General features: G+C 44.6%; 1 protein-coding gene across 1 annotated transcript; it reads right to left on the reverse strand.

Annotated features, from left to right (window-relative positions):
- Nucleotides 1-1,756: 1,756 nt before the first annotated feature.
- Nucleotides 1,757-18,340, reverse strand: LOC149443707 (phosphatidylinositol phosphatase PTPRQ-like). The gene is made up of 5 exons (XM_089655375.1): nt 17,969-18,340; nt 11,773-12,039; nt 9,900-10,037; nt 5,934-6,132; nt 1,757-2,296 (listed from the first exon to the last, which is right to left on the reverse strand). Exons 1-5 carry the CDS (start codon nt 18,144-18,146, stop codon nt 2,023-2,025), a joined length of 1,056 nt encoding a protein of 351 aa, XP_089511501.1. The 5' UTR covers nt 18,147-18,340; the 3' UTR covers nt 1,757-2,022.
- Between the last annotated feature and the right edge of the window lie 5,753 nt (nt 18,341-24,093).

The following is a 24,093-nucleotide window of genomic DNA, read 5'->3' on the forward strand; positions in this document are numbered from 1 at the left end:
GAGCGGATATAGTGAATGCAGGGTCTGGGGAGAGCGGATATAGTGAATGCAGGGTCCGGGGAGAGCGGATATAGTGAATGCAAGGTCTGAGGAGAGCGGATATAGTGAATGCAGGGTCCGGGGAGAGCGGATATAGTGAATGCAGGGTCCGGGGAGAGCGGATATAGTGAATGCGGGGTCCGGGGAGAGCGGACATAGTGAATGCAGGGTCCGGGGAGACCGGATATAGTGAATGCAGGGTCCGGGGAGACCAGATATAGTGAATGCAGGGTCCGGGGAGACCAGATATAGTGAATGCAGGGTCCGGGGAGACCGGATATAGTGAATGCAGAGTCCGGGGAGAGCGGATATAGTGAATGCAGGGTCCGGGGAGAGCGGATATAGTGAATGCAGGGTCCGGGGAGACCAGATATAATGAATGCAGGGTCCAGGGTTTAGTAACACTTTAATCACTTGCCCTCCAGATGATTTACCCCGCTTCCTGACCAGGCCATTTTTTGCGATATGGTGCTGAGTTACTTTAACTGACAATTGCGCGGTCATGCAATGCTGTACATAAATGAAATTTATGTCCTTTTTTCCCCACCAATGGAGCTTTCTTTTGGTGGTATTTGATCACCTCTGCATTTCTTATTTTTTGCAAGAAAACCCGACAATTTTGAAAAAAAAAAACAATATTTTTTACTTTTTGCTAAAAACATGTCCAGCAAAAAATATTTAAAAAATCTAATTTCTTCATAAATTTAGGTCAAAATGTAGTCTTTTCTAAAAAAAATCCCAATACGTGTAAATTAATTGGTTTACGTGAAAGTTATAACCTTTACAAATGGCGGTATAGATACTGGGATTTTTATTGGAATTTTTTTTATACTAGTAATGGTGGCAATCATCGACATATAGCGGTACTGCGGGACTGCGGCGGGCATTCTGACACTGGGGGGTGGGGGGGAAACTAACTGCCACCGACATCCCCAGTGACACTAGTGATCAATGCTAATAAAAAGCACTGACACTGTACTAATGGCACTGGGCAGGAAGGGCTTAGCATCTGGGGCAATCAAAGGGTTAACTGTGTGCTGTTTTACATAGGGTGCTGTGTGTGTTTTACTGGGGAGACATGCTGCTGTGCAGAAAAATACAAAGCAGCATGTCCATGCTGACAAGAGAGAGACCTGTGTTGTTTACATAAGGTCTCTCCCTTGTCAGTTTTATTCGGTGATCGACCAGGTGCCGGCGGGGAATCTCTGGTCGGGACCCAGTGATTGACATCCATAGCCGCTAATGGCGGCGTGCGCGTCCCATAACCGGAAATGCAAATCACGTATATATACATGATTTTGCGCAGCCCTGCCGCCTTGTAGCAGGAGCTCTACTATAGGGCGGTGGGCGAGCGGTCAAGGTTTGACATGTTTGGTATCTATTTACTCAGTAGAACCTCATCTTTTATATTTAAATAAAAAATTGGGTAATTTGTATTTGTGTGCCCCATAATATACTTTAGTGTATAATTTACTGAAATTTTGTTTCTTAGACCTTTGCAGTAATATTTTTGTAACTTACAAAATTGCAACTACTGCCATTTTAGTCTGCTGTCAGAAAATACATAATATTTTGGGGGTTTATGCAATCTTCTGGCCTAAAATGATTTTTTTTAAATGTGTGCAAAAAAAAAAAAAATACGCAAAAAAGGTTAAAATAATCCCCAAATGTGATACCTGGAACTGTGTACCTTTAAAGGCTCGTCTTTACATAAGACTTTTTGTTTTTTTAATTTGAAATGCTTTTATTATTTTTCAGCCATACAAAAAGCTAAAGAAAAAGTATAACTGTGCTGTAATCTTCATAGCAAAAGAAAATAAACACATGATTGGCATCAGAACAGGGTAACTGGGATTCTTTGTTTTGCAATTGCCCTGATCAAGCAAGGTTTGAAATCATCTGTCGTGAACTATTAAACTTTCTGCATGTTTTGATGAGCTTTGCTCATAAAACATTGAATCTGTTGGTATTGTGAGTTCCAAATTACAGATGAACAAAAGAATAAAATACACACAGCAAATATACCATGAATTGAAAATGTGAAAGAGGTAAACCACAAATGCAATGCACATGGCGTGTGCCTGTGTTGGAAGCTTGTTTTACAGTGGTGCTTGAATACTTTGTGCTGGCCGAGGTGGCAGTAGTAGTAGTTGACGGAGATTTGGAGTAGCTGATGATAATTGCCGTTGACTTGTCCTCATTGATGGTGTCTGTGGTCGGATCATAATTTACTTGAGTAAATCCCGCTACGCTCACCCTGAAAGTCAAGAGATCATTGTATGTGATATTATATAATATACTCCTTTAATTAAAGTATATTTAAAAAAATAACTTTTTAGTTTTAAAAAGCATGGGGAAGGTTAGTCCCTTTGTCAAGTTTTGGTTGGTGTCTGTGTCCCGCCAAGGAGATTCAACCTTCCTATTTGTCCAAATAGGGGAAATCCTTTGCTTTAGGAAGAATTGCTGTCCTTTCCTGTTGCCTCTTTAATACAGAAAGTTAGGGAGATTTTGATTCATTTCCTTTTGCTTTAGGGAGATTTCCCTCTCATTTCCTGTTGCCCTTTTGGGATTGGAATTTAGGGGAATTTCCTATCATTTCCTTTTGCCTCTTTGGGATTGGAATTTAGGGGAATTTCCTATCATTTCCTTTTGCCTCTTTGGGATTGGAATTTCCTATCATTTCCTTTTGCCTCTTTGGGATTGAAATTTAGGGGAATTTCCTATCATTTCCTTCTGCCTCTTTGGGATTGAAATTTAGGGGAATTTCCTATCATTTCCTTCTGCCTCTTTGGGATTGAAATTTAGGGGAATTTCCTATCATTTCCTTTTGCCTCTTTTGAATTGGAATTTAGGGGAATTTCCTATCATTTCCTTTTGCCTCTTTGGGATTGGAATTTAGGGGAATTTCCTATCATTTCCTGTTGCCTCTTTGGGACAATTACCGTATTTTTCGCTCCATAAGACACACTTTTTTCCCCCAAAACGAGGGGGGAAAATATCAATGCGTCTTATGGAACGAATATACAGTAAAGCGGCCGGTCCGGTATTTCCGCCGCCACCATGACAGAATACAGGGCCGGCCGCTCAGCTGTTCTTACCTGTTCCTCGGTCCAGCGCTGCAGTCTTCCCACGCCGGCATCTGTGAGAGCCGGGTACCCACTGCGTATGCGCGAGAAGCTCTGGGCTTTGTGAATGGTCCGGCGTCTCATGACAGGTCCCATAAGCTGCCGGGCTATTCACAAAGCGCAGCGCTTTTTGCACATGTGCAGCGGGCACCCGGCTGTCACAGATGCCGGGGCGGGAAGAAGCCAGGTGCCCACAGTAAAGGGAGGATAGCTCCGCGGAAGTGGGAGCGGGTACCTGTCAAATTCAGGTACCCGCTCCCCCTCCCTCCCTAAAGGTCCGCAGTCTCTGGTCATCTCCTGTACTGTGTCCGCAGTCTCTGGTCATCCCCTGTACTGTGTCCGCAGTCTCTGGTCATCCCTGTACTGTGTCCGCAGTCTCTGGTCATCTCCTGTACTGTGTCCGCATTCTCTGGTCATCCCCTGTACTGTGTCCGCAGTCCCTGGTCATCTCCTGTACTGTGTCCGCAGTCCCTGGTCATCTCCTGTACTGGGTCCGCAGTCCCTGGTCATCTCCTGTACTGTGTCCGCAGTCCCTGGTCATCTCCTGTACTGTGTCCGCAGTCCCTGGTCATCCCCTGTACTGTGTCTGCAGTCTCTGGTCATCTCCTGTACTGTGTCCGTAGTCCCTGGTCATCTCCTGTACTGTGTCCGCAGTCCCTGGTCATCTCCTGTACTGTGTCCGCAGTCCCTGGTCATCTGTACTGTGTCCGCAGTCTCTGGTCATCCCCTGTACTGTCCGCAGTCTCTGGTCATCCCCTGTATTGTCCGCAGTCTCTGGTCATCTCCTGTACTGTGTCCGCAGTCTCTGGTCATCTCCTGTACTGTGTCCGTAGTCTCTGGTCATCTCCTGTACTGTGTCCGCAGTCTCTGGTCATCTCCTGTACTGTGTCCGCAGTCTCCGGTCCATCTCCTGTACTGTGTCCGCAGTCTCTGGCCATCTCCTGTACTGTGTCCGCAGTCTCTGGTCATCTCCTGTACTGTCCGCAGTCTCTGGTCATCCCCTGTACTGTGTCCGCAGTCTCTGGTCATCTCCTGTACTGTGTCCGCAGTCTCTGGTCATCCCCTGTACTGTGTCCGCAGTCTCTGGTCATCTCCTGTACTGTGTCCGCAGTCTCTGGTCATCTCCTGTACTGTCCGCAGTCTCTGGTCATCTCCTGTACTGTCCGCAGTCTCTGGTCATCCCCTGTACTGTGTCCGGAGTCTCTGGTCATCCCCTGTACTGTGTCCGCAGTCTCTGGTCATCTCCTGTACTGTGTCCGCAGTCTCTGATCATCTCCTGTAATGTGTCCGCAGTCTCTGATCATCTCCTGTAATGTGTCCGCAGTCTGGCTGCAGAGATGTCCTCAGCGTCCTTTCTCTGTCTCAAAAGTCAAACTTCAGAGGTCTATTTAGACCGCTGATATTTCACCAAAGCTCCCCAATGGGGCTTCTAAAAAAAATTGTGAAAAATACAAAATAAAATTGTTAAAAAATAAAATGGTAAAAAATAATAGTAATAAAGAAACAAACATAAAAACTACTGACACCAGTGGTGGAACTACCAGGGACATAAAGGACGCATTTGCAACCAGGCCCAGATGTTCCACCATTGGACTTGGAGGGGAGGGCCTTGGCCTCGGAGGGAAGGACTCCGGCCAGAATTCAGGGGGGCAATTCATGTTTTTTTGCAGTGGGGCTCTGAAGGTTCTAGTTACGCCTCTCAGTTCTAGGATTTGGAATTCTTTCCTACCGAATGCAAAACTGAAACTAAATATTGACTTTATATAGTATTTTAGGTAAAGCAATTCTATACTCCCAGCATGCCTAGGCTTTATAAGAATTACTAATTAATAATAGTAGAAGATACAAACAGATGAAGGAACCTTTCTTCTGGAACTTATATGGTGGATGCGTAGGCATTGTTCATTTGCTCTGCTGAATAGGAGGCTCACTAATCAGGCAGAGCCACTAACCTATTGGGCCTGTATCCTATTGGCCATACAACCAGTTCCAAAAAGGCTGGGAATTATTAGGATTACGGGATTTCAAGTTCAAGCAGGGGCGGACTGACAACTCATGGGGCCCACGGGCAATAGGGGATCATGGGGCCCCTGTGTCCTTGCCCAAACTCAAAAAAGCCTATGAAAAAAATACCAGGGACATCTCATGGTGCCCACTACTGACCCCGGGCCCTTGGGCAGTGCCCGAGTTTCCAAATGGTCAGTCCGCCCCTGAGTGCAAGAGTTAATTTTAGACTGCCCTGAAGAAGAAGAGAAATAGCTAGACACAAAGGGGGTTATTTACTAAGACTGGAAAGTGCAAAATTTGGTGCAACTCTACAGAGAAACCAATCAGCTTCTAGGTTTTATTGCCAAAACCTAATTGCCCAAGCTGAAGTAAGAAGCTGATTGGTTACCCTGCACAGCTGCACCAGATTCTGAGTGCTCCAGTTTTACTAAATCTCCCCCTAACTGCCAATTATTCAGCAACAATGTGATGTCCAGCTTTTGGAATGTGCCCATATTTGGTTAAAATATTAAAAATACTAACCCATATTAGCTCTATGACCACTTGGAGACGCGCCACATCCAAATCAACCAAAATAATCTTGACCAGTAATTTCACATACTCCCTAAAGATCTTTCTGGCCCTCCAACGAGGCGCATACCCACCAACATCCAACTGAAATATTAATTTTAGGGCAGATCTAAGCAGCTCATGGAATAACCATACTCCTTTCGTTTTCTAAACACCAGTCACTTTTTTTGTGGGACAAGCTGGTTCCATTACCTGTACTGCAAATTGGGGTCCAATGGTCCATTGACGTATCCATGTGTTTGAGACCCACCACCCACATGTGCACTTATCTCATTGGATCGCGAAGCTGCTTGTGAATTCTGAGCAGTTATAGAGGTCACATAAGTCTTGGTTAACCCATTCTTGAAGTCATTGTATGTTTTATTTAAAACCCTTTCGGGAGGTTTGGTACCTTAAAAAATAAATAAAGAGAAAACAAACAAGAATGGATAATGTAATAGCATCACAAATGTTGAAAGAAAGCTTCATTACTAGATACTGTGAATAGGAATGTTACTATTAATGTTAGTTCAGCTTCTTCTAGTCCTGAAATAAAAGTAATGGCTAAAAATGAATACTAGGGCCAGGACAGTGTGAGCCAGGGGTACAGAGGGGTATACCTTCAGCCAAAGCCTCTTTATGTCGCATTTGGCAGCGCAGAGTAGTTGACTTAATAACTAACTTTCTATGGATGAACATCCTGTCCTTGATGTAATGCAAGCCTTGTATGCTCTGCTCCAACTTCTAAAAGTATTGGCAGTAGAATTTTCCAGCACGGGCTAATTTGTTTATAGCTGACACATACGGGATTATACCCTGCCCTTTTGCAGTTCTGGCCAAAAGATACAGTTGTGCCCAAAAGTTTGCATCCCCTGGCAGAAATTGTGAAATTTTGGCATTGATATTGAAAATATGACTGATCATGCCGAAAAACTGTATTGAGTTCCACCCAAAAGGGGAAGTTCCGCTTTAAAGATTGGTCCCCCACTCCCCATTAAGGATTGGCACCTTTGGGGAGCGGGGGAGGAACAGGTACCCAAATTTGGCAGGTGCCCACTCCCACTTCTGCTGCGATCGCCTAGCCCAGTGGTCGGCAAGCCGCGGCTCGCGAGCCACGTGCGGCTCTTTACACATTTTAATGCGGCTCTTCTGTGTGCCGGGCGCCCGCTCCCCTCCCTCCTCTCGGGCGGCCGCCCCAAAAGTCAGGACTCTGCAGCTAGCCCAGCAAACTACGGCCCGGCGGACCTTTTAATCCGGCCCGCGGAGCGTGGCAAACATTGGCTGTCAGGATGTAGGCGGGGCAGCGTGACGAACTCCTCTCCTCTCACAGTCCGCCCTGAAGACCGGAACGGCGCGGGAACACGGCGAGAGGAACGCGCGGAGCAAAGGTAAGTGAATTGACACAATATGGGGAATGAATTACTATAGGGGGAATGAATTACTATAGGGGGGATGAATTACTATAGGGGGGATGAATTACTATAGGGGGGATAAATTACTATAGGGGGGATGAATTACTAGGGGGGATGTATTACTATATGGGGGATGAATTACTATGGGGGATGAATTACTATAGGGGGGATGAATTACTAGGGGGGGATGAATTACTATATGGGGGATGAATTACTATGGGGGATGAATTACTATGGGGGATGAATTACTATATGGGGGATTAATTACTATGGGGGATGAATTACTATATGGGGGATGAATTACTATGGGGGATGAATTACTATGGGGGATGAATTACTATAGGGGGGATGAATTACTATGGGGGATGAATTACTATGGGGGATGAATTACTATATGGGGGATGAATTACTATGGGGGATGAATTACTATATGGGGGATGAATTACTATGGGGGATGAATTACTATATGGGGGATGTATTTTCAGTTTTAAAAATGTGGCTCTCAAAATAAATTTCAATCGTGGTTTTGGCGAGATTTGGCTCAGTTGAAAAAAAAGGTTGTCCACCACTGGCCTAGCCGATTGGAAACAGAAGTTGTCCTCCTACACTCCCTCCCCGAAGTCGTGACAGGTCTCAGAAGACAACGGGGCCATTCAGGAAGCGCAGCGCTACTCGCACATGCGCAGTGGGCACTAGGCTGTGAAGCCGCAAGCTGGGCCCACACTGAAGATGCCGGCGCCTGGAATACAGGATGGTTGGTGAAACGGGCTGCAGCGGGGGCAACGCGGGACCGTGGGACAGGTGAGTGGCTGTTTTTTAAAAGACAGCAGCTAAAGTTTGTTAGCTCTCACGTGGAGGCACTAAGCAGGCTAGATACTGAGCCATGGGGAGCAGAAAAGAAATGTCAAAAGACCTGAATGACAAGGAAAAAGGACCTTTATAAAAATGGGAGAGGATATAAAAAGATTTCAAAAAGCATTGAATATGCCAGTCAGTACTGTTCAATCATTTATTAAGAAGTGGAAAATTCCGGGTTCTCTTGATACCAAGGTGAGATAGACCAAGAAAGATTGCAGCCACAACTGCCAGAATAATTGTCCGGGATACATTAAAAACCCACAAGTAAACTCAGGAGAAATACAGGCTGCTTTGGTTGTTTTTAAGGAGCACAATACGATGGAACTTAAACAAAAATGAGCTGCTTTGTTGAGTTGCAAGAAAGAAGCCTTTACTGCGCCGATGCCACAAAAAAAGCCCAGTTACAATAGGATAAGTAGAGTTAAAATTTAAGCATCACACCACTGCTAAGAGGTCCAGATAGAACTTTATTCCATTAAAGGTAAGAGCTACAATTCAAAAATTATCCAACACGTTTCAGGTGTCAGAGTGCCCCCTTCATCAGGGCTTGACTAGCAACAAATCGAACAAACCAGAAGTGGACTGGACCGACAATGGTATTTTTTCCAGTGTGAAATAAAAGCACATGCCTAATCAGCAGCTTGTTTGGCAGCCATCAATTGATTTCAGGACAACCAGCATGTCAGATATAGCCGCCAGCAGCAATCATAGTGCTGCGGGAGGGATTCCCCCATCAACACTGACTGTCTTGATGGGGGAATCAAGCAATTTTCTTTCCTTCCACCCATTGGTATCAATGGAGGAAAAATGTCTCATCATTGGCGTTTATAAGAGGACTAGTGCCCCATCACTGGCATCAATGGAAGGAATAATACCCCATTATTGGTATGAGTGGGAAGACAGGTCACCAAACATAGCCAGGAGTTTGACTTTTAAATTTGGTTAAAGCGGAGTTCCACTCACCCTGTCAAAAAATAAAAGTCAGCAGCTACAAAAAACTGTAGCTGCTGACTCTTAAAAACAGTCACTTACCTGTCCCTCAGTCCCATGGTGTGTCCCCCTCAGCCCGTTTCACCAGCCATCCTGTATTCCAGGAGGCTGGCATCTTCAGTGGGGGCACCCGGCTATGATAGCTTGCGGCTTCACAGCCGGGTACCCACTGCGCATGCGCAAGTAGCGCTGCGCTTTATGAATGGTCCTGTAGTCTTCTGGGACCTGTCACGTGTTCCAAAAGACTACAGGGAGGGAGGGAGGGAGGGCACTTTCTGCTTCCGATCGGACCGGAAGTGGGAACGGGTACCTGTCAAATTCGGGTACCCGCTCAACCCCCGCAGGTGCCAACCCTTAATGAGGAGCAGTCCTTAAAGCAGAACTTCCTCTTTTGAGTGGAGCTTCACTTTAAGTTGGTGGTGGGACTGTGGTTTCTAGACCTGAAGGACGTAGTTTCGGGAGTAGTGCCCCATCATTGGTATCAATGGGAGGAATAGTACCCCATCACTGGCATCAATGGGAGGAATAATACCCCATCACTGGTATGAGTGGGAAGACAGGTCACCAACCCAACTGTCTGGTAGGACTCTTCTTGAACTCTTCTGTCTGGCTGGACTGTGTAAAGCTCTAGATGTAAAGTACTAGATGGGCATACAAATCTTTTGGCAAGTAAAACAGCACCAGCAAATACATTTCATCCCTGCACTTAATTATTTGACTGGAATTCAGCTTTAAATTAGCTAAAAGTATCCTAATAGATTTTACAAAAATGTTAAAATTTGATTTTTTTTTTTATATGAATGTGAAATCCCGTTCCAACACTTTTTTGACTGATCTCAGCAACAGTGGTGGAGGCATGTACACTCAGAGGGCTGAGACTTGTAGAAATGCATAGAGGTATTCAGTTTGCTAGTCATACCGTTTAGATCAGTCGTCACAATAATGGCATAAGCTACTATTGGTCCATTCAAGGTGGTAAGGCCTTGGAAGGTGACATCCATAGCATCCCCAGATGTTGAGCGAACAACCTGCAAACTGCCCGGCTGCTCCGGAGGACCTAAAAGGTAATTAAATATTTTCATCACACCATTGAATGGCAAGTCATAGTATTAATACTTCTCTTGGTACCCTAGCTAAACTAAACTGGTCTTGGGCAAAACTGGAGTTGGTTATGCTGAATAAGGTATTTGCCTGCCCCCTTGATTCTTGATTCACCGAAATAAAGATTCATGCCTAGCTGGTCCTAGTGCACATGTTTATACTTACAGCTCCTCCCCCTTATGGGAAAGATTTCTGCTTAGCTGGTCCAACTGCGCATGTTTATGCGTAAAGCTCCTCCCCCTCATGGCACCCCTTTCCCCCTTTGAGGCCCTGCCAAATGAATTGTGTGCTTTTACATGACCTTTTTCAGATGTCTTTTGGCCAGGCCAGTCGTGTTAAGTCCTCTTGAGTCCTCTTCAGTTTTCTTCCCAAAGTGGGTGATCCTGGATGTTGCAGAGCTGACAGCACCAATGCACCATGAATGCAGGGGACTCTGCTACCGGGGTGGGGCTATGAAGTCTGGAATTTACAGTCTTCTGGTTTGAGTGATGGTGGGTATCATTCAGCCCAGATGAATGCGGACATTGTTTAACAAGGAAAAGATACTGGAACAGCCCAGGTAAGCATTGCTGCCCAATCCAATTTTCTTTCTTTTAATATCCGATCTAATTTTTTATAATTAATAAAATAGCCAGGAGTTTGATTTTTTTGGTTAAGAAAAAATATAAGTCAGGACCTTGATCTCCTGGTGGTGGCACTGTGGTTCCCAGACCTGAAGGACGCAGTTTTGGTGTCCATCAGTGGATGTCTTCCAGCAGCCAGCAGATCCAAGTAATTAGGCTCCGCCAGATCCTGGCTGCTGGGAGACACCTGCCGGTGGCCAACAGACCTGCATCCTTCAGCTTTGGGAACCACAGTGCCACAGCAGATAATCCAGGTCCTGACAACAGGACAAAATTGGGGCACAAGGGAAAATAGGTTTATAGGAAAAGAATAAAGGGCGATGGACAAACTTGACTGGGGCAAGATAAGATGAAGACCGGAAGGACAAGATGGAAAGCACAGGAAAAGATGGAAAGTACAGGACAAAACAGAGTATGAAGCAAAATGGGGGCTATAAGGCAATCTGGGAAGTACAGGATAAAGTAAAGTGTATGCAACAGGAAGGGAAGCACAAGATGGAGAGAAGGTGGACAAAAAAGAGGGTATGGGAAAGGATGGGATAGATGGGAAGCACTGGACACACTGCACATCCAACCATCCCCTAATGTCTTATCATTGTTTTGTATGCAGCATATCCTGTCCTTTGTGGCAGAGACTGTGCATTTATTGCCTCACTTGGATCAAATCTTATCTAAGAGTCAATTTCACTCACTGCAACATGCCCTTTATCTCGAAACATTGTGATCAGGGGCGGACTGACCATTTGGAAACTCGGGCAGTGCCCGAGGGCCCGGGGTCAGTAGGGGGCCCCATGAGATGCCCCTGGTACCTTTTTCATAGGCTTTTTTGAGTTTTGGCAAGGACACAGGGGCCCCATGATCCCCTATTGCCCGGGGGCCCCATGAGTTGTCAGTCCGCCCCTGATTGTGGTAGTTTTTTTTTAGCAAGGGTGCTGATTGCACTGTGACATACAGTTGGCCAATAAAGAAAGCACCTACCAAGCCATATTTGAAATGCACTTCTAAAAATAAGGTACTATAATCTGACATTTAGGCAAACAATAAATTCAATAATATAAAAAAACATACTTGTGAATATCCATCCAGTAACAGGCGTGCTCTGATACCCCCGGGCTCCGACTGTCACCACAGTAATGGTGTAATTAGTCTGAGATGCCAGGCTTCGGAGTGTGACATTTTGTACGTTACTTGTAACAGTCCCACCAATGGAAGAAGAATTCCAAGTTATATTATAAGACTTTGTCAGGCCGCTCATTTTTTCTGGGTCTTTCCAAGATACCAAGATGCTGTCTGACCCAATCGTATTAAAATTCAGAGATTGTGGAGGAGTTTGGTCTGTAGGACAAAATTAAACAAGAGTTATCTGAGTGCAAAGTGTAAAGTAAACCAACCCCATTGCTAGATCTACCTTCAAAGTAAAACTCTCCCTGCAAAGAAGAGAAGGAATTCTCACTACGCCCACTGCCTGCTCAATCTCTCTAGGACTGGTTTAAAGTGTTTTGCCACTTTTGCAGTCAATTTTTGTGTAAATTGCATCTAAGCCTGAGGAAATTGTTGAGTTCACCAATGTATTGGCAAAAGTCAGAATAAATAGTGGTTTAAGCAGAAAGATACACACAGAAGGTAGGTTCAAACATAGCCCACTAGACAGTATATTCATTCTGTCAATGTAAATTAGAATACAGCTCTGTACTACTAGACTAGGATTAACTAATGAATTAGCAAAGTCAGCAATAAACAGTGTATATAAGAATTAATTGCCATGTGAATGATATTACTATAACTAGTCTAGAGAATAGCTAGGATATGGTGCAAATTACCCTTAGCATAAGCAATAGGTGAAGGTCTTTAGCAGTTGTAAAGGGGAAGTCTTTAGTTCTAATTTTTCAGCCGGCTAGCGTTGGGGCCCATTTGTACGATCGGTACACATGAGTACAGTTCCAGTCATACCTGCAGGCTATTAGACTGTGTGGTCAGTTCATAAAGGGCTCAGTCTTTCTCTGTAGCATCAGATAGCATCAGATAGCAAACATTTACAGCAGCTTATCACCAGTCTACTGGGCAGCACAGTGGCTAAATTGTTAGCACTTCCGCCTGGCAGTACTAAGGTCGTTGGTTCAAATCCCAACCATGGTACCACCTGCCTGGAGTTTGCATGTTCTCCCTGTCCCTGAGTGGGTTTCCTATGGGTACTCTGGTTTCCTCACACACTCCAAAGACATGCTGGTAGGTTAATTGGCTCCTGTCTACATTGTCCCTAGTATGTGTATGTATGAATGTGAGTTAGGGACCTTAGATTGTACACCCCTTGAGGGTTAGGAACTGATGTGAATGTACAATATATATATGTAAAGTGCTGCGTAAATTGATGGCGCTATATAAGTTCCATGTAATAATAATAATAGTCCCAGTGATATTACAGCTCACCATCTGGTCACTTGCACAGCAATTAGTCCACTCTCTTTGTGCACCCAGGTGACTCTGTCAACACCCAATCTCAGCGTTCAGGATCCCATTCAGGCCACTGGTATGCACCAGTGAAGTGCACACTGGACAGTGATCTGCACTCTATGGCTCCTCTCACAACAAGAGTGAGTTCTGTCCTATACAGCAGAGGACAATGCAGCTCCTTCTCCTCCTCCTGACAATTTCCCTGAGGAATGTGGCTCAAAGCTGTTGATTACAGTATAGTCCAGCAATGGGCAAACTACGGCCCGGCGGACCTTTTAATCCGGCCCGCGGAGCTAGGCTCCTCTCACAGTCCGCCCTGAAGACCGGTGTAGAATGAAAATCTGTCTCCTATGAGGATCTGTCCCCCTCGACGTATCTGCGCATGTGCCGGAGATCGCCGATCGGCTGCTAATGCCTGAAACTGGCACATGCGCAGATACGTCGAGGGGGACAGATCTTCATAGGAGACAGATTTTCATGCTGCACCGGAATGGAGCGGGAACACGGCGAGAGGAACGCGCGGAGCAAAGGTAAGTGAATTGACACAGGGGGGACTTGGGGACTTAATATGGGGGATGAATTAATATGGGGAATGAATTACTATAGGGGGGGATAAATTACTATATGGGGATGAATTACTATATGGGGGATGAATTACTATGGAGGATGAATTACTATATGGGGGATGAATTACTATATGGGGGATGAATTACTATGGGGGATGAATTACTATATGGGGGATGAATTACTATGGGGGATGAATTACTATATGGGGGATGAATTACTATATGGGGGATGAATTACTATGGGGGATGAATTACTATATGGGGGATGAATTACTATGGGGGATTAATTACTATGGGGGATGAATTACTATATGGGGGATGAATTACTATATGGGGGATTAATTACTATGCTTACTATGGGGGAATATTACTATACTTACTATGGATGACACATACACATCATTCATCTACTCTTGGTCCGGCCCCCGGGTCCAATATATGAACCCATTGCGGCCCTCAAGTCAAAAAGTTTGCCCACCCCTGGTATAGTCTCTCTCCTCTGGACTACAGTTCCCACAGTGCAGTGCTGCCTGACTCAGTCTATTGAACTCTTCCTGCTCATAAGCTCCCTCTTATCACTAACATAGCTGTCAACAAGTTCAGCACCACAGGGCAGCAGCTACAGGAGAGCCGCTGTAGCCAGTGTTTCTCTCACTTTCCATTCTTAGCCAAGCACCTGACTACACTTACATTGGTTCAAGTTGGGACCAGTGTAAAAATTGCCATACCCAGAATTCAGCTTTAACTAGATTGTTGATATATGTATAAAGGATATATATAATATATGGCATTGCATGAAAAACTATCATTATAGAAGCCTGTGGGGCCCTGTGATGTGTTTTGGTATTTTTTCATTAGCATTCTATGTCTTCTTTGAAGTGGAAGTTTTATTTTGAAGATTGATTTTTTAAATATAATCACTTTAAACTGACACTAGGCAATATCCTTCTTTTCCAAAAATTATCCATACACATTCATTAATGGCTTTGTAATCTACTTTTCATGAAACCGTTTCTTACTGCCTCCTTGTAATGTCCTCCATGAGCTCCTGAACCTCTACATTTCTCCCTCGCTTCCCTTTGTTTGGAATGAGCTGTGCACGTTAGTTGCTGTCATGTCCACCACTTCCTCAAACTCAATCTATCCAAAACTGAGCTCATAATATTTCCTTCCCCACGTGCCCCTTCCCCTGACTTCTCTCAACCATCAACCCGTCCCCCCATGCCAAGGTGCTAGGTGTAATCCTGGATTCTGAACTCTCCTTTTGGCCCCACATCCAATCAATGTCCAAAGCCTGCCACCTCAACCTCCACAGCATCTGCAAATTATGCCCCTTCCTAATCGATGACACCGCAAGCTCCTAGTTCACTCCCTGATCATCTCTCGCCTCCACTACTGCAACTCCCTCCTCATTGATATACCTTTACATAGGCTACCTCCTCTTCAGTCTATCATGAATGCTGCTGCCAGACTCATCCACCTTACTAACCATTCAGTGTCTGCTACCCCTCTCCACCGATCCCTCAACTATCTTCTGCTCTGCCAAAGAATAAATTCAAACTACTAACAAATTACAAAGCTATCCACAACTTGGCCCCCAACTACATCACTAACCTAATCTCAAAATATCAACCTAATCGTTCTCTTTGTACCTCCCAAGACCTCCTGCTCTCTAGTTCCCTTGACATCTCCTCCCATGCTTGCCTCCAGGACTTCTCTTGAGCCTCTCCCATCCTCTGGAACTCCCTACCCCAATCTGTCCAATTATCTCATACTCTGTCTACTTTAACCTCCCTAGCGGTATGATTATTTCAGATTTTTGGTGCTGAAAGCAGGACCATTATTTTGCATGGAAATATGTAGTTTTTTTATTGTAGGCTGTAATTTTTAGGAATAACTCACTGAAATCTGTCCGAACAAGAGTCTAGTAAACATCTCGGGTAGGATAAAATTTGAAACACGAAATCATAAATTATAATTTAATAAATAATCATAAAAAATAATAATATAATAATAATACATTTAATTCAATAATATAATCAAACCGAAAGCACTGGAATTTGAAATAGAGCGCCAAGTTCGCACATTGCTGAGCAAAGTCGCAGAATCATTTTCAGTGTCTGATGAGGAATTTCCCCCTCGAATCATTATCACTCAATTCTGCAAGTGGTTCTGATTTACTATCACTGTTCTATAGCTGATCTAAACCCGCTTTTGACCTAAAGGGACGCTTTTTGGACGCCATGGACGTTTCTCAGTTTCCAGGCAGAAAGAACAGTAAAAATGCAGGCAGGGCGCCGGACAAAGCACTCGGGACAAAATGTATGTGAAATGGGTTGAAACAGCAATGTTTTACTATGTAAAATTTGTTTGGAAAAAAATGAAATTTTTTAAAATTTTCAAATTTCCCGCTGCCGCCGCCGGCACCTGTACGTCCCGACGTCACAGGGACCGGAACACAGAAGCCGGATGCCGGCATCGGCTGGAGGAGATGGCCGAGAACGCTGCAGGGGACACATCGTGGGAGCGAAGGACAAGGTAAGCTCTGCAAGGAATCCCTATGCAGCGCCGCATGGTAAGCCCGAGTGTAGCTCGGGGTTACCGCTTTTGGTACTGAAACTCTACTCCGAGCTACACTCGGGAATACCGCCAGGGAGGTTAAGACGATCCGTGAAGACCCATTTCTTCAGGGAGGTCTATCCTGCCCCCACCTAACAACTGTACTTGTATTTTCTCCATCAACTCATCTCCCGCAGTTATTATCTTTTGTATCTCTTGACCCTCCCTCTTAGATTTTATGCTATAAACGAGTCGGGCCCTCTGATCCCTCCTGTATGAAATTGTATTGTAATTGTACTGTCTGCCTTTATGTTGTAAAGCTCTGCGTAAACTGTTGGCGCTATGAAAACCTTTATAATAATGATAATACTAATGTACACTATGCACATTACACATCCCATAGTCCATGTTAGGGCTTGATAAAGATTGTCAAAACCTAACAGCACTATGAACTGTCAATTAAAGCTTGGGGAAACTGAGCATTCGAAACCCTGCGAGAAAGTGCCCTTGAACTTCTAAAAATAACAAGATATGATCCCTTTCACTTGGGCAGCTTGTATTCCGATCAGCAGGGGATTCACTCACAGCTCCCTTGCTGATTGGTGCAGAGTGGGCAGTTGACAGGTCTGTGTCCACTCAGTTACAACAGAATGGACATGGACAGACCCCATTCTGCTCTATGGGCGGTTCGGTGCGTAGCACCCTCCTAGTTAGCTAGAGGGAGCTCTAGTTTAATTGTTAGCTAGGAGAGCTGAGTAGAAGCCTGGGTGTGATAGCTAACAGGGTCAAAATTGGATCAGAGCTGAGAGGCTCTGCAGACCAGCCCTCTGGAATTTCCCCCCTGTTTTAGAAGTTTGGAGTCTAGAAGCAGTGAGTAGATTTGAGGAATGGCTGGTCTGTACTCAAAGAAGACCCTGGCCAATCCCCAACAGAAGGCTTGGGAAGGGGCCAGGACATCCTTTAAGAGTAACTTAGCCTGCTCAGCTGCAGGAGAGTGGGAGAGTTGGAGTATTGGAGCAGGAGAGGAGAGAAGGATGCGAGGCTGAAAGGCAGGAGCTTGTGAGGGCACCCAAATGGAGAGGGGCTCACCTACAGGCAGAGGACCTTGGAAGGAGGAAAGCTCGGGACTGAAAGAGGACCACCTGTGAGGCAGGGAAAGAGCAGCCCAGCTAGAAGGCCTGGTAGCAGCCACCAACCTACCAGCAGCACAGGAGAAGGACTTAGTGAGTAGACCTGCACCCACTGAGTCAGATAGTAGGATAGGAATACATGGACCATTCCATCAGGTCAGCCTCAAAAACTGACAGGCGGACCTTATTGGATTGCCCATGTGAAAAGACCCTTAATGTTTTTGCTGCAATACTCACCTTAATCCAGGATTTGTCTCCACATTACCTATTTTTTACCAAATCATTTCTTCAGTCCTCTAGGTTGAATGACAGCCAGCATCATTCAATCCACCTCCTCTGAGCCCAGGGTGTCAGGAACCCGCCTCCTGGGCTCAGAATACTTGTAAACTGGGTGGTGCTTATATATTATATGTCGAGGAAAGACTTCTGACTAATGAAGAAGAGGTTGGACCCACCATGTCATCAGTTCTGTCTAAAGCTTGCAGGAAATAAGATGTGTATAATGTGATTTTTCAAGAAAGAAGTGACGCTTTAAAATTTGAAGAACATGGAGCTTACTTGTAACCACAGTTCCGATCAAAGGCTGATTTTGAGACCCTCCCGCTTCAACTGCGACCACAGCAACGGTGTATTCCGTCCCAGAGGTCAAGTTCTGAAGAGTGACATTGGCGCTGTTACTTGTTGTGTTAAACGTGGAAAAGGCATTCCAATAAACGATTTCATAGGTCACTCCCATCTGATTCGTTGGTCCTTCCCAACTTAATGTAACATTGGTTGTTCCCTTTTCAATAAAGGTGATGTTTACCGGTTGAGAGGGGTCTGAAACATTTTACAACACAATTTTTAAGCTATTAAGAAAAAAAAATCACAGTTCCAAGAACAAAAAGAAAACACATTTAGGGGAGTCCGACATCAAAGAGAAGGAATAGAGACAGGAGATCATATGACTTACCAGTTTCGATTTCTACCTCATATTAGATGCCGATCCTGGAATTATCACTGTCAGCCTGTTCTAAAATTTCAGAAGGTGGACAGAGAGATGGGAATTTTATATAAAGAAAAAATACAGAGGTTAGTATAGTTTTAAAAATTTGCTATATTGGAGATTTTTGTAATTGCCACTGCCGTTACGGCATCGGGAACACCGGAATGTAAGCACACTCCTGGCCGCTAAAGCAGCCGGGAGTTTGTTTACTCTTTTAGCTGCCAGCTATGTAGTAGAAGTGTTCACTTCTACATGAAGGGGAAGGTCACTTCACCAAGAGGCACCTCTGCCCCCGGTGAACAGCTGAAGGGACCCCTTCGCCTGATGAAAATAATAAAAAAGAATATACAGACACCAGTTCTAAAAACAATTTTATTTGAAATAAAGAAAAACTCCCCGCCCTCATTCGCTGCTTTATTCTCCAATTTAAAATGTCCTTTTTTTAGGACTAGGAAGGGAATGGAACCCTCTCCTTGTTTTTATTGCTGTTTGTGCCCCAACTTGGTAGATTCACCATCTCTATTTGTCCTGGTGTCCATTGGGACAAAAGTAATGGGAAATCCAAAATGTAACACCAGAACTTGAGGTAAAGGTATACCTTCGAGCGGGGACTCCTGTTCCTGTGATAAGTGTCTAAGTAAGGAATTCTTCTCATTTTCTAAAGATCTCAGAACAGGAAGTGAAGGGAAATCTCTCCAACTACACACAGACAGTAAAAAAGAAAAAAAAATAAGTAAACTGGCAGGTTTTAACTCTTCTACACAATCCAAAACATTTTTTTGCTTATAAATATACTTTCTATTAGCAAAAAGAATTCGAGGACATCCACTGAATTGCAACTGTACATTGTTAGCAGGAACTAAAAATAAAAGATACAACGTTTGCACAATATGTTTCTTCTGTAATCTTGTTTCTCCAACTGTGCAGAACAAATTACAGTGAAGGAAATAAGTATTTGATCCCTCAGCCAGGGCATTGAAAATGGGTCATGGATGGGTGTTCCAGCACAGGGGCAGACTGACAACTCATGGGGCCCCCGGGAAATAGGGGGTCATGGGGCCCCTGTGTCCTTGCCCAAACTCAAAAAAGCCTATGAGAAAGGTACCAGGGGCATCTCATGGGGCCCCCCTACTGACCCCGGGCCCTCAGGCAGTGCCCAAATTTCCAAATGGTCAGTCCACCCCTGTTCCAGCATGACAATGACCCAAAACACATGACCAAGGCAACAAAGGAGTGGCTCCAGAAGAAGCACATTAAGGTCCTGGAGTGGCCTAGCCAGTCTCCAGACCTTAATCCGATTGAAAATCTGTGGAGGAAGCTGAAAGTTTGGGTTACCAAACGTCAGCCACCAAACCTTAATGACTTGGAGAGGATCTGCCAAGAGGAGTGGGCCAAAATCCCTCCTGAGATGTGTGCAAACCTGGTGGCCAACTCCAGGAAACATCTGACCTCTGTGATTGCCAGCAAGGGATTTGCCACCAAGTACTAAGTCATGTTCTGTGAAGGGGATCAAATATTTATTTCCCTCATAAACATGCAAATCAGTGCATCATAGACATGCATTTCTTTTGAATTTTGTGGTGCTATTCTGTTACAATACACCTAACATTCAATTATTAGACTGATCATTTCTTTTGAGCGGGCAAACATTCAAAATCAGCAGGGGATCAAATACTTATTTCCTTCTCTGTACCACTCTCTTTAGAAAACAAATTAGGGATGATCCTTTTTGAGCCAAAAGGAGTATTCTCATAATTCATGTTATCTGTCAAAATGGCCATATTGGGTCTTTCCTAAAAGAGTAACATGCGTTGGTGAAGATGTAAAAGTCCAGGTGGGAAAGGATCTAATAGATCTATTAAGCAAAGCAAAACACAACAGAAGAAAAGTCTTAGGATTTAAAAACACACACACATATATATATATATATATATATATATATATATATATACACTGTCAATTTTAACATATGTTTATATATTCAACTGAATTTAAATACATAGATATTTGTTGAACCCTCCACTCCAGAAGGAGGGGCACTGCCTGTGTCCAAAATAAGTATTAATATTTTTTGTGTTATTATTAACAGCAATCCTTATACAGTTGAAATCATGACTAAAGGTTCCAGGAGAGCAGAACAAACAAAACCTTTTGAGGCTCTGCATCCTCCTAATTAGGGCTATTATATACACTATATTGCCAAAAGTGTTGGGTCCGCCCTCCAAATCATGTGATTCAGGTGTTCCAATCCCCTCCATGGACACAGGTGTATACAGTCAAGTACCTAGGCATGCAGACTGCTTCTACAAACATTGGTGAAAGAATGGGTCGCTCTCAGGAGCTCAGTGACTCCAAGCGTGGTCCCGTGATAGGTGGTCACCTGGGCAATAAGTCCATCCGTGACATTTCCTGGCTACTAAATATTCCACGCTCAACTGTTAGTGGGATTATAACAAAGTGGAAGCAACTGGGAACAACAGCAACTCAGCCACCAAGTGGTAGGCCACGTCACATGACAGAGCGGGGTCAGCGCATGCTGAAGCGCACAGTGCGCAGAAGTCGCCAACTGTCCAAAGAGTCAATAGCTAAAGACCTCCAAACTTCATGTGTCCTTCAGATGAGCACAACAGTGTGTAGAGAGCTTCATGGAATGGGTTTCCATGGCCGAGCAGCTGCATCCAAGCCCTACTTTACCAAATGCAATGCAAAGTGTCAAATGCAGTGGTGTAAAGCACGCCACCACTGGACTCTAAAGCAGTGGATATGTGTTCTCTGGAGGGATGAATCGTACTTCACTGGCAATCCAATGGACGTGTCTGGGTTTGCCGGTTTCCAGGAGAACGGTACTTGCCTGACTGCATTGTGCCAAGTGTAAAGTGTAGTGGAGGGGAGATTATGGTGTGGGGTTGTTTTTCAGGGGTTGGTCTTGGCCCCCTAGTTCCAGTGAAGGGAACTCTAAAGGCATCAGCATATCAAGACATTTTGTAAGTTTTCATGCTCCCAACTTTGTGGGAAGAGTTTGGGGATGGCCCCTTCCTGTTCCAACATGACTGCCCACCAGTGCACAAAGCATGGTCTATAAAGACATGGAGGAGCCAGTTTGGTGTGGAGGAACATGACTGGCCTGCACAGAGTCCTGACCTCAACCCCATAGAACACCTTTGGGATGAATGAGAGCGGAGACTGCAAGCCAGGCCTTCTCGTCCGACATCAGTACCTGACCTCACAAATGCGCTTCTGGAAGAATGGTCCAACCTTCCCATAGACACCCTCCTAAACCTTGTGGACGGCCTTCCCAGAAGAGTTGAAGCTGTTATAGCTGCAAATATAGAACTCAATATAGAACCCTACGGACTAAGACTGGGTTGCCATTAAAGTTTATGTGCATGTAAAGGGTATGGTGGTAAGGTTCAATCTTTCTCACTTGATCCAGTAACATTTATATTCCTCTCTAGTGGTAAAGTCTAATTCTAACAGACAAGTACAACATTATTCCGAGTTTCGAATTCTTGATCAATCCAACCTATAATGTTTGTACTGATCTCGGGGAACCACCTTCCCTGGGTTGGTGTAACTATAGATTCACAGTAATGATTTATTTCATTAGATCATCATAAACCAGGGGCGGACTGACCATTTGGAAACTCGGGCACTTCCCGAGGGTCCGGGGTCAGTAGGGGGCCCCATGAGATGCCCCTGGTACCTTTTTCATAGGCTTTTTTGAGTTTGGGCAAGGACACAGGGGGCCCATGATCCCCTATTGCCCGTGGGCCCCATGCATTGTCAGTCCGCCCCTGTCATAAACCATTATAAAAGCAAGTTGAGACAGGTGAACCAACCCTGAATGGAGTAGAAACACTCTAGACGATGCCGGACCAAAAGTTCAATATTTCAACTAAGTAAACGATATCACCCAAAATATGAAAACTCACCCGTCCCCTCCAGAAATCACTCCAGCCAAAAGCAGACAGTAAACAGTTTCAGTGCAACTTCAAATGAGGATTTCATAAAAAAAGGTATCAAAACTACGGGATGTGGATCCATGTCAGATACAACGAAAGTCAGCAGAAAAATGATTTTATCCCTTATATAATATCAAAATATGATTGGTTGACGAGTCCTTGGGGAACACAAGCTGCGTGTGACTTTTACAAAATGATGCTTCTCAGTGAGAAATTGTTTGGCTTCTTGCACAGGGTGTGAATCAATTTTTAAGGTGTTTCCAGTGTTTACAGCGGTGGCTGTAGAAAAGGCCTAGGGGTTGATTTGTTCAGAAACAAAACACCTGTTTTGGTTTTTTTTTGCCATCCATCAGCTTTTTTCTTGGTGTGATGCACTGACCTGGAAAAAAAAGACCAAAGCACCTCCATTAATGACTCAAACTGTGCAACATGGATTTTAAAAAATAGCACACAGGGGGTTAGGGGTGGACTGACAACTCATGGGGCCCCCGGGCAATAGGGGATCATGGGGCCCCTGTGTCCTTGCCCAAACTCAAAAAAGCCTATGAAAAAGGTACCAGGGGCATCTCATGGGCACCCTACTGACCCCGGGCCCTCGGGCAGTGCCTGAGTTTCCAAATGGTCAGTCTGCCCCTGCAGGGGGTTCAAACTCCTAATGCCTTACCCAAGGTTTATTGAGAGAATTCAAAAAGCCAATTTCATACAAAGGACAGAAGTAATACACACGACAATTTCTGATGGTCAACCAACGTGGCAACAGGTTCCCAACTGTTGGTGATGTTGGTAAACGATGCGTTCCCCTTCCACAGAGCTCAAGCTAGCCAATGTTCACCTCCCAATATATGTACTGGGCACCCTATAGCTCCACCCCTCTATTAGGTGGGGTGTCACAGCATCAAATGTCATTGAGAAAAATCATTTAAGGAAAAAAATAAAATAAAATGTAAAAAAAAAAAAATATATATATATATATATATATATATATAAAATGTTCTGTAAAATTTTTAACATAAACCTATCTATATAACATGTTCTCAGTACGCTATAATGCCTATAATGTGCATCTGAAACGCACACCACAATGGAGGTGGCAGGAAGTGCGTCAACAGGAAGCGCGTCCCGCTATACATCACTTCCAGGAGTCAACCGGAAGCAGCACAAACCCTGACGTCATCCTAAATGCGCTCCATCCTGAGGAGCGGATCGTCAAAAAAATGAAGAGGTATATGCAAAAGACCACCCTATGGCCAGCCTGTTGCCCGGGGGCCCAATACACATATGTATTGATCAGGGGTGGACTGACCATTTGCAAACACGGGCACTGCCCGAGGGCCCGGGGTCAGCAGGGGGCCCCATGAGATGCCCCGTTACCTTTTTCATAGGCTTTTTTGAGTTTGGGCAAGGACACAAGAGCCCCATGATCCCCTATTGCCCGGGGGCCCCATGAGTTGTCAGTCCGCTCCTGGTATTGACCATGTACTATATATATACAGTATCTATAAGGAATCTTCTTTTATCTTTTTTTATCCACTTGACCTCCGGTAGGTTTTACCCCCTTCATGACCAGGGCATTTTTTTGCTGTTCAGCACTGTGCTACTTTATCTTGTAATTGCTCGGTCGTGCAACACCGGACCCAAGTGAAATTTATATAAATTCTTTCACACAAATAGAGCTTCCTTTTGGTGGTACTTAAGCAAAAACTGTCAGAAAAGGCTTGGTCTTCAAGCGGGTATTC

This window comes from Staurois parvus, unplaced genomic scaffold, assembly GCF_062004578.1.
Source record: "Staurois parvus isolate SC_StPar_1 unplaced genomic scaffold, SC_StPar_1.0 ptg000838l, whole genome shotgun sequence".
Taxonomy (NCBI): domain Eukaryota; kingdom Metazoa; phylum Chordata; class Amphibia; order Anura; family Ranidae; genus Staurois; species Staurois parvus.

Coding starts and splice junctions, on each gene's coding strand:
- LOC149443707 (XM_089655375.1), bottom strand. CDS start 18,146: ATGGGAGTGACCTATGAAATCGTTTATTGGAATGCCTTTTCCACGTTT. Junction 6,133..9,899: donor TGTGACGACTGATCTAAACG/GTATGACTAGCA, acceptor TTATTTTTTAAG/GTACCAAACCTCCCGAAAGG. Junction 2,297..5,933: donor GACCCCAATTTGCAGTACAG/GTAATGGAACCA, acceptor CTTGACTTTCAG/GGTGAGCGTAGCGGGATTTA.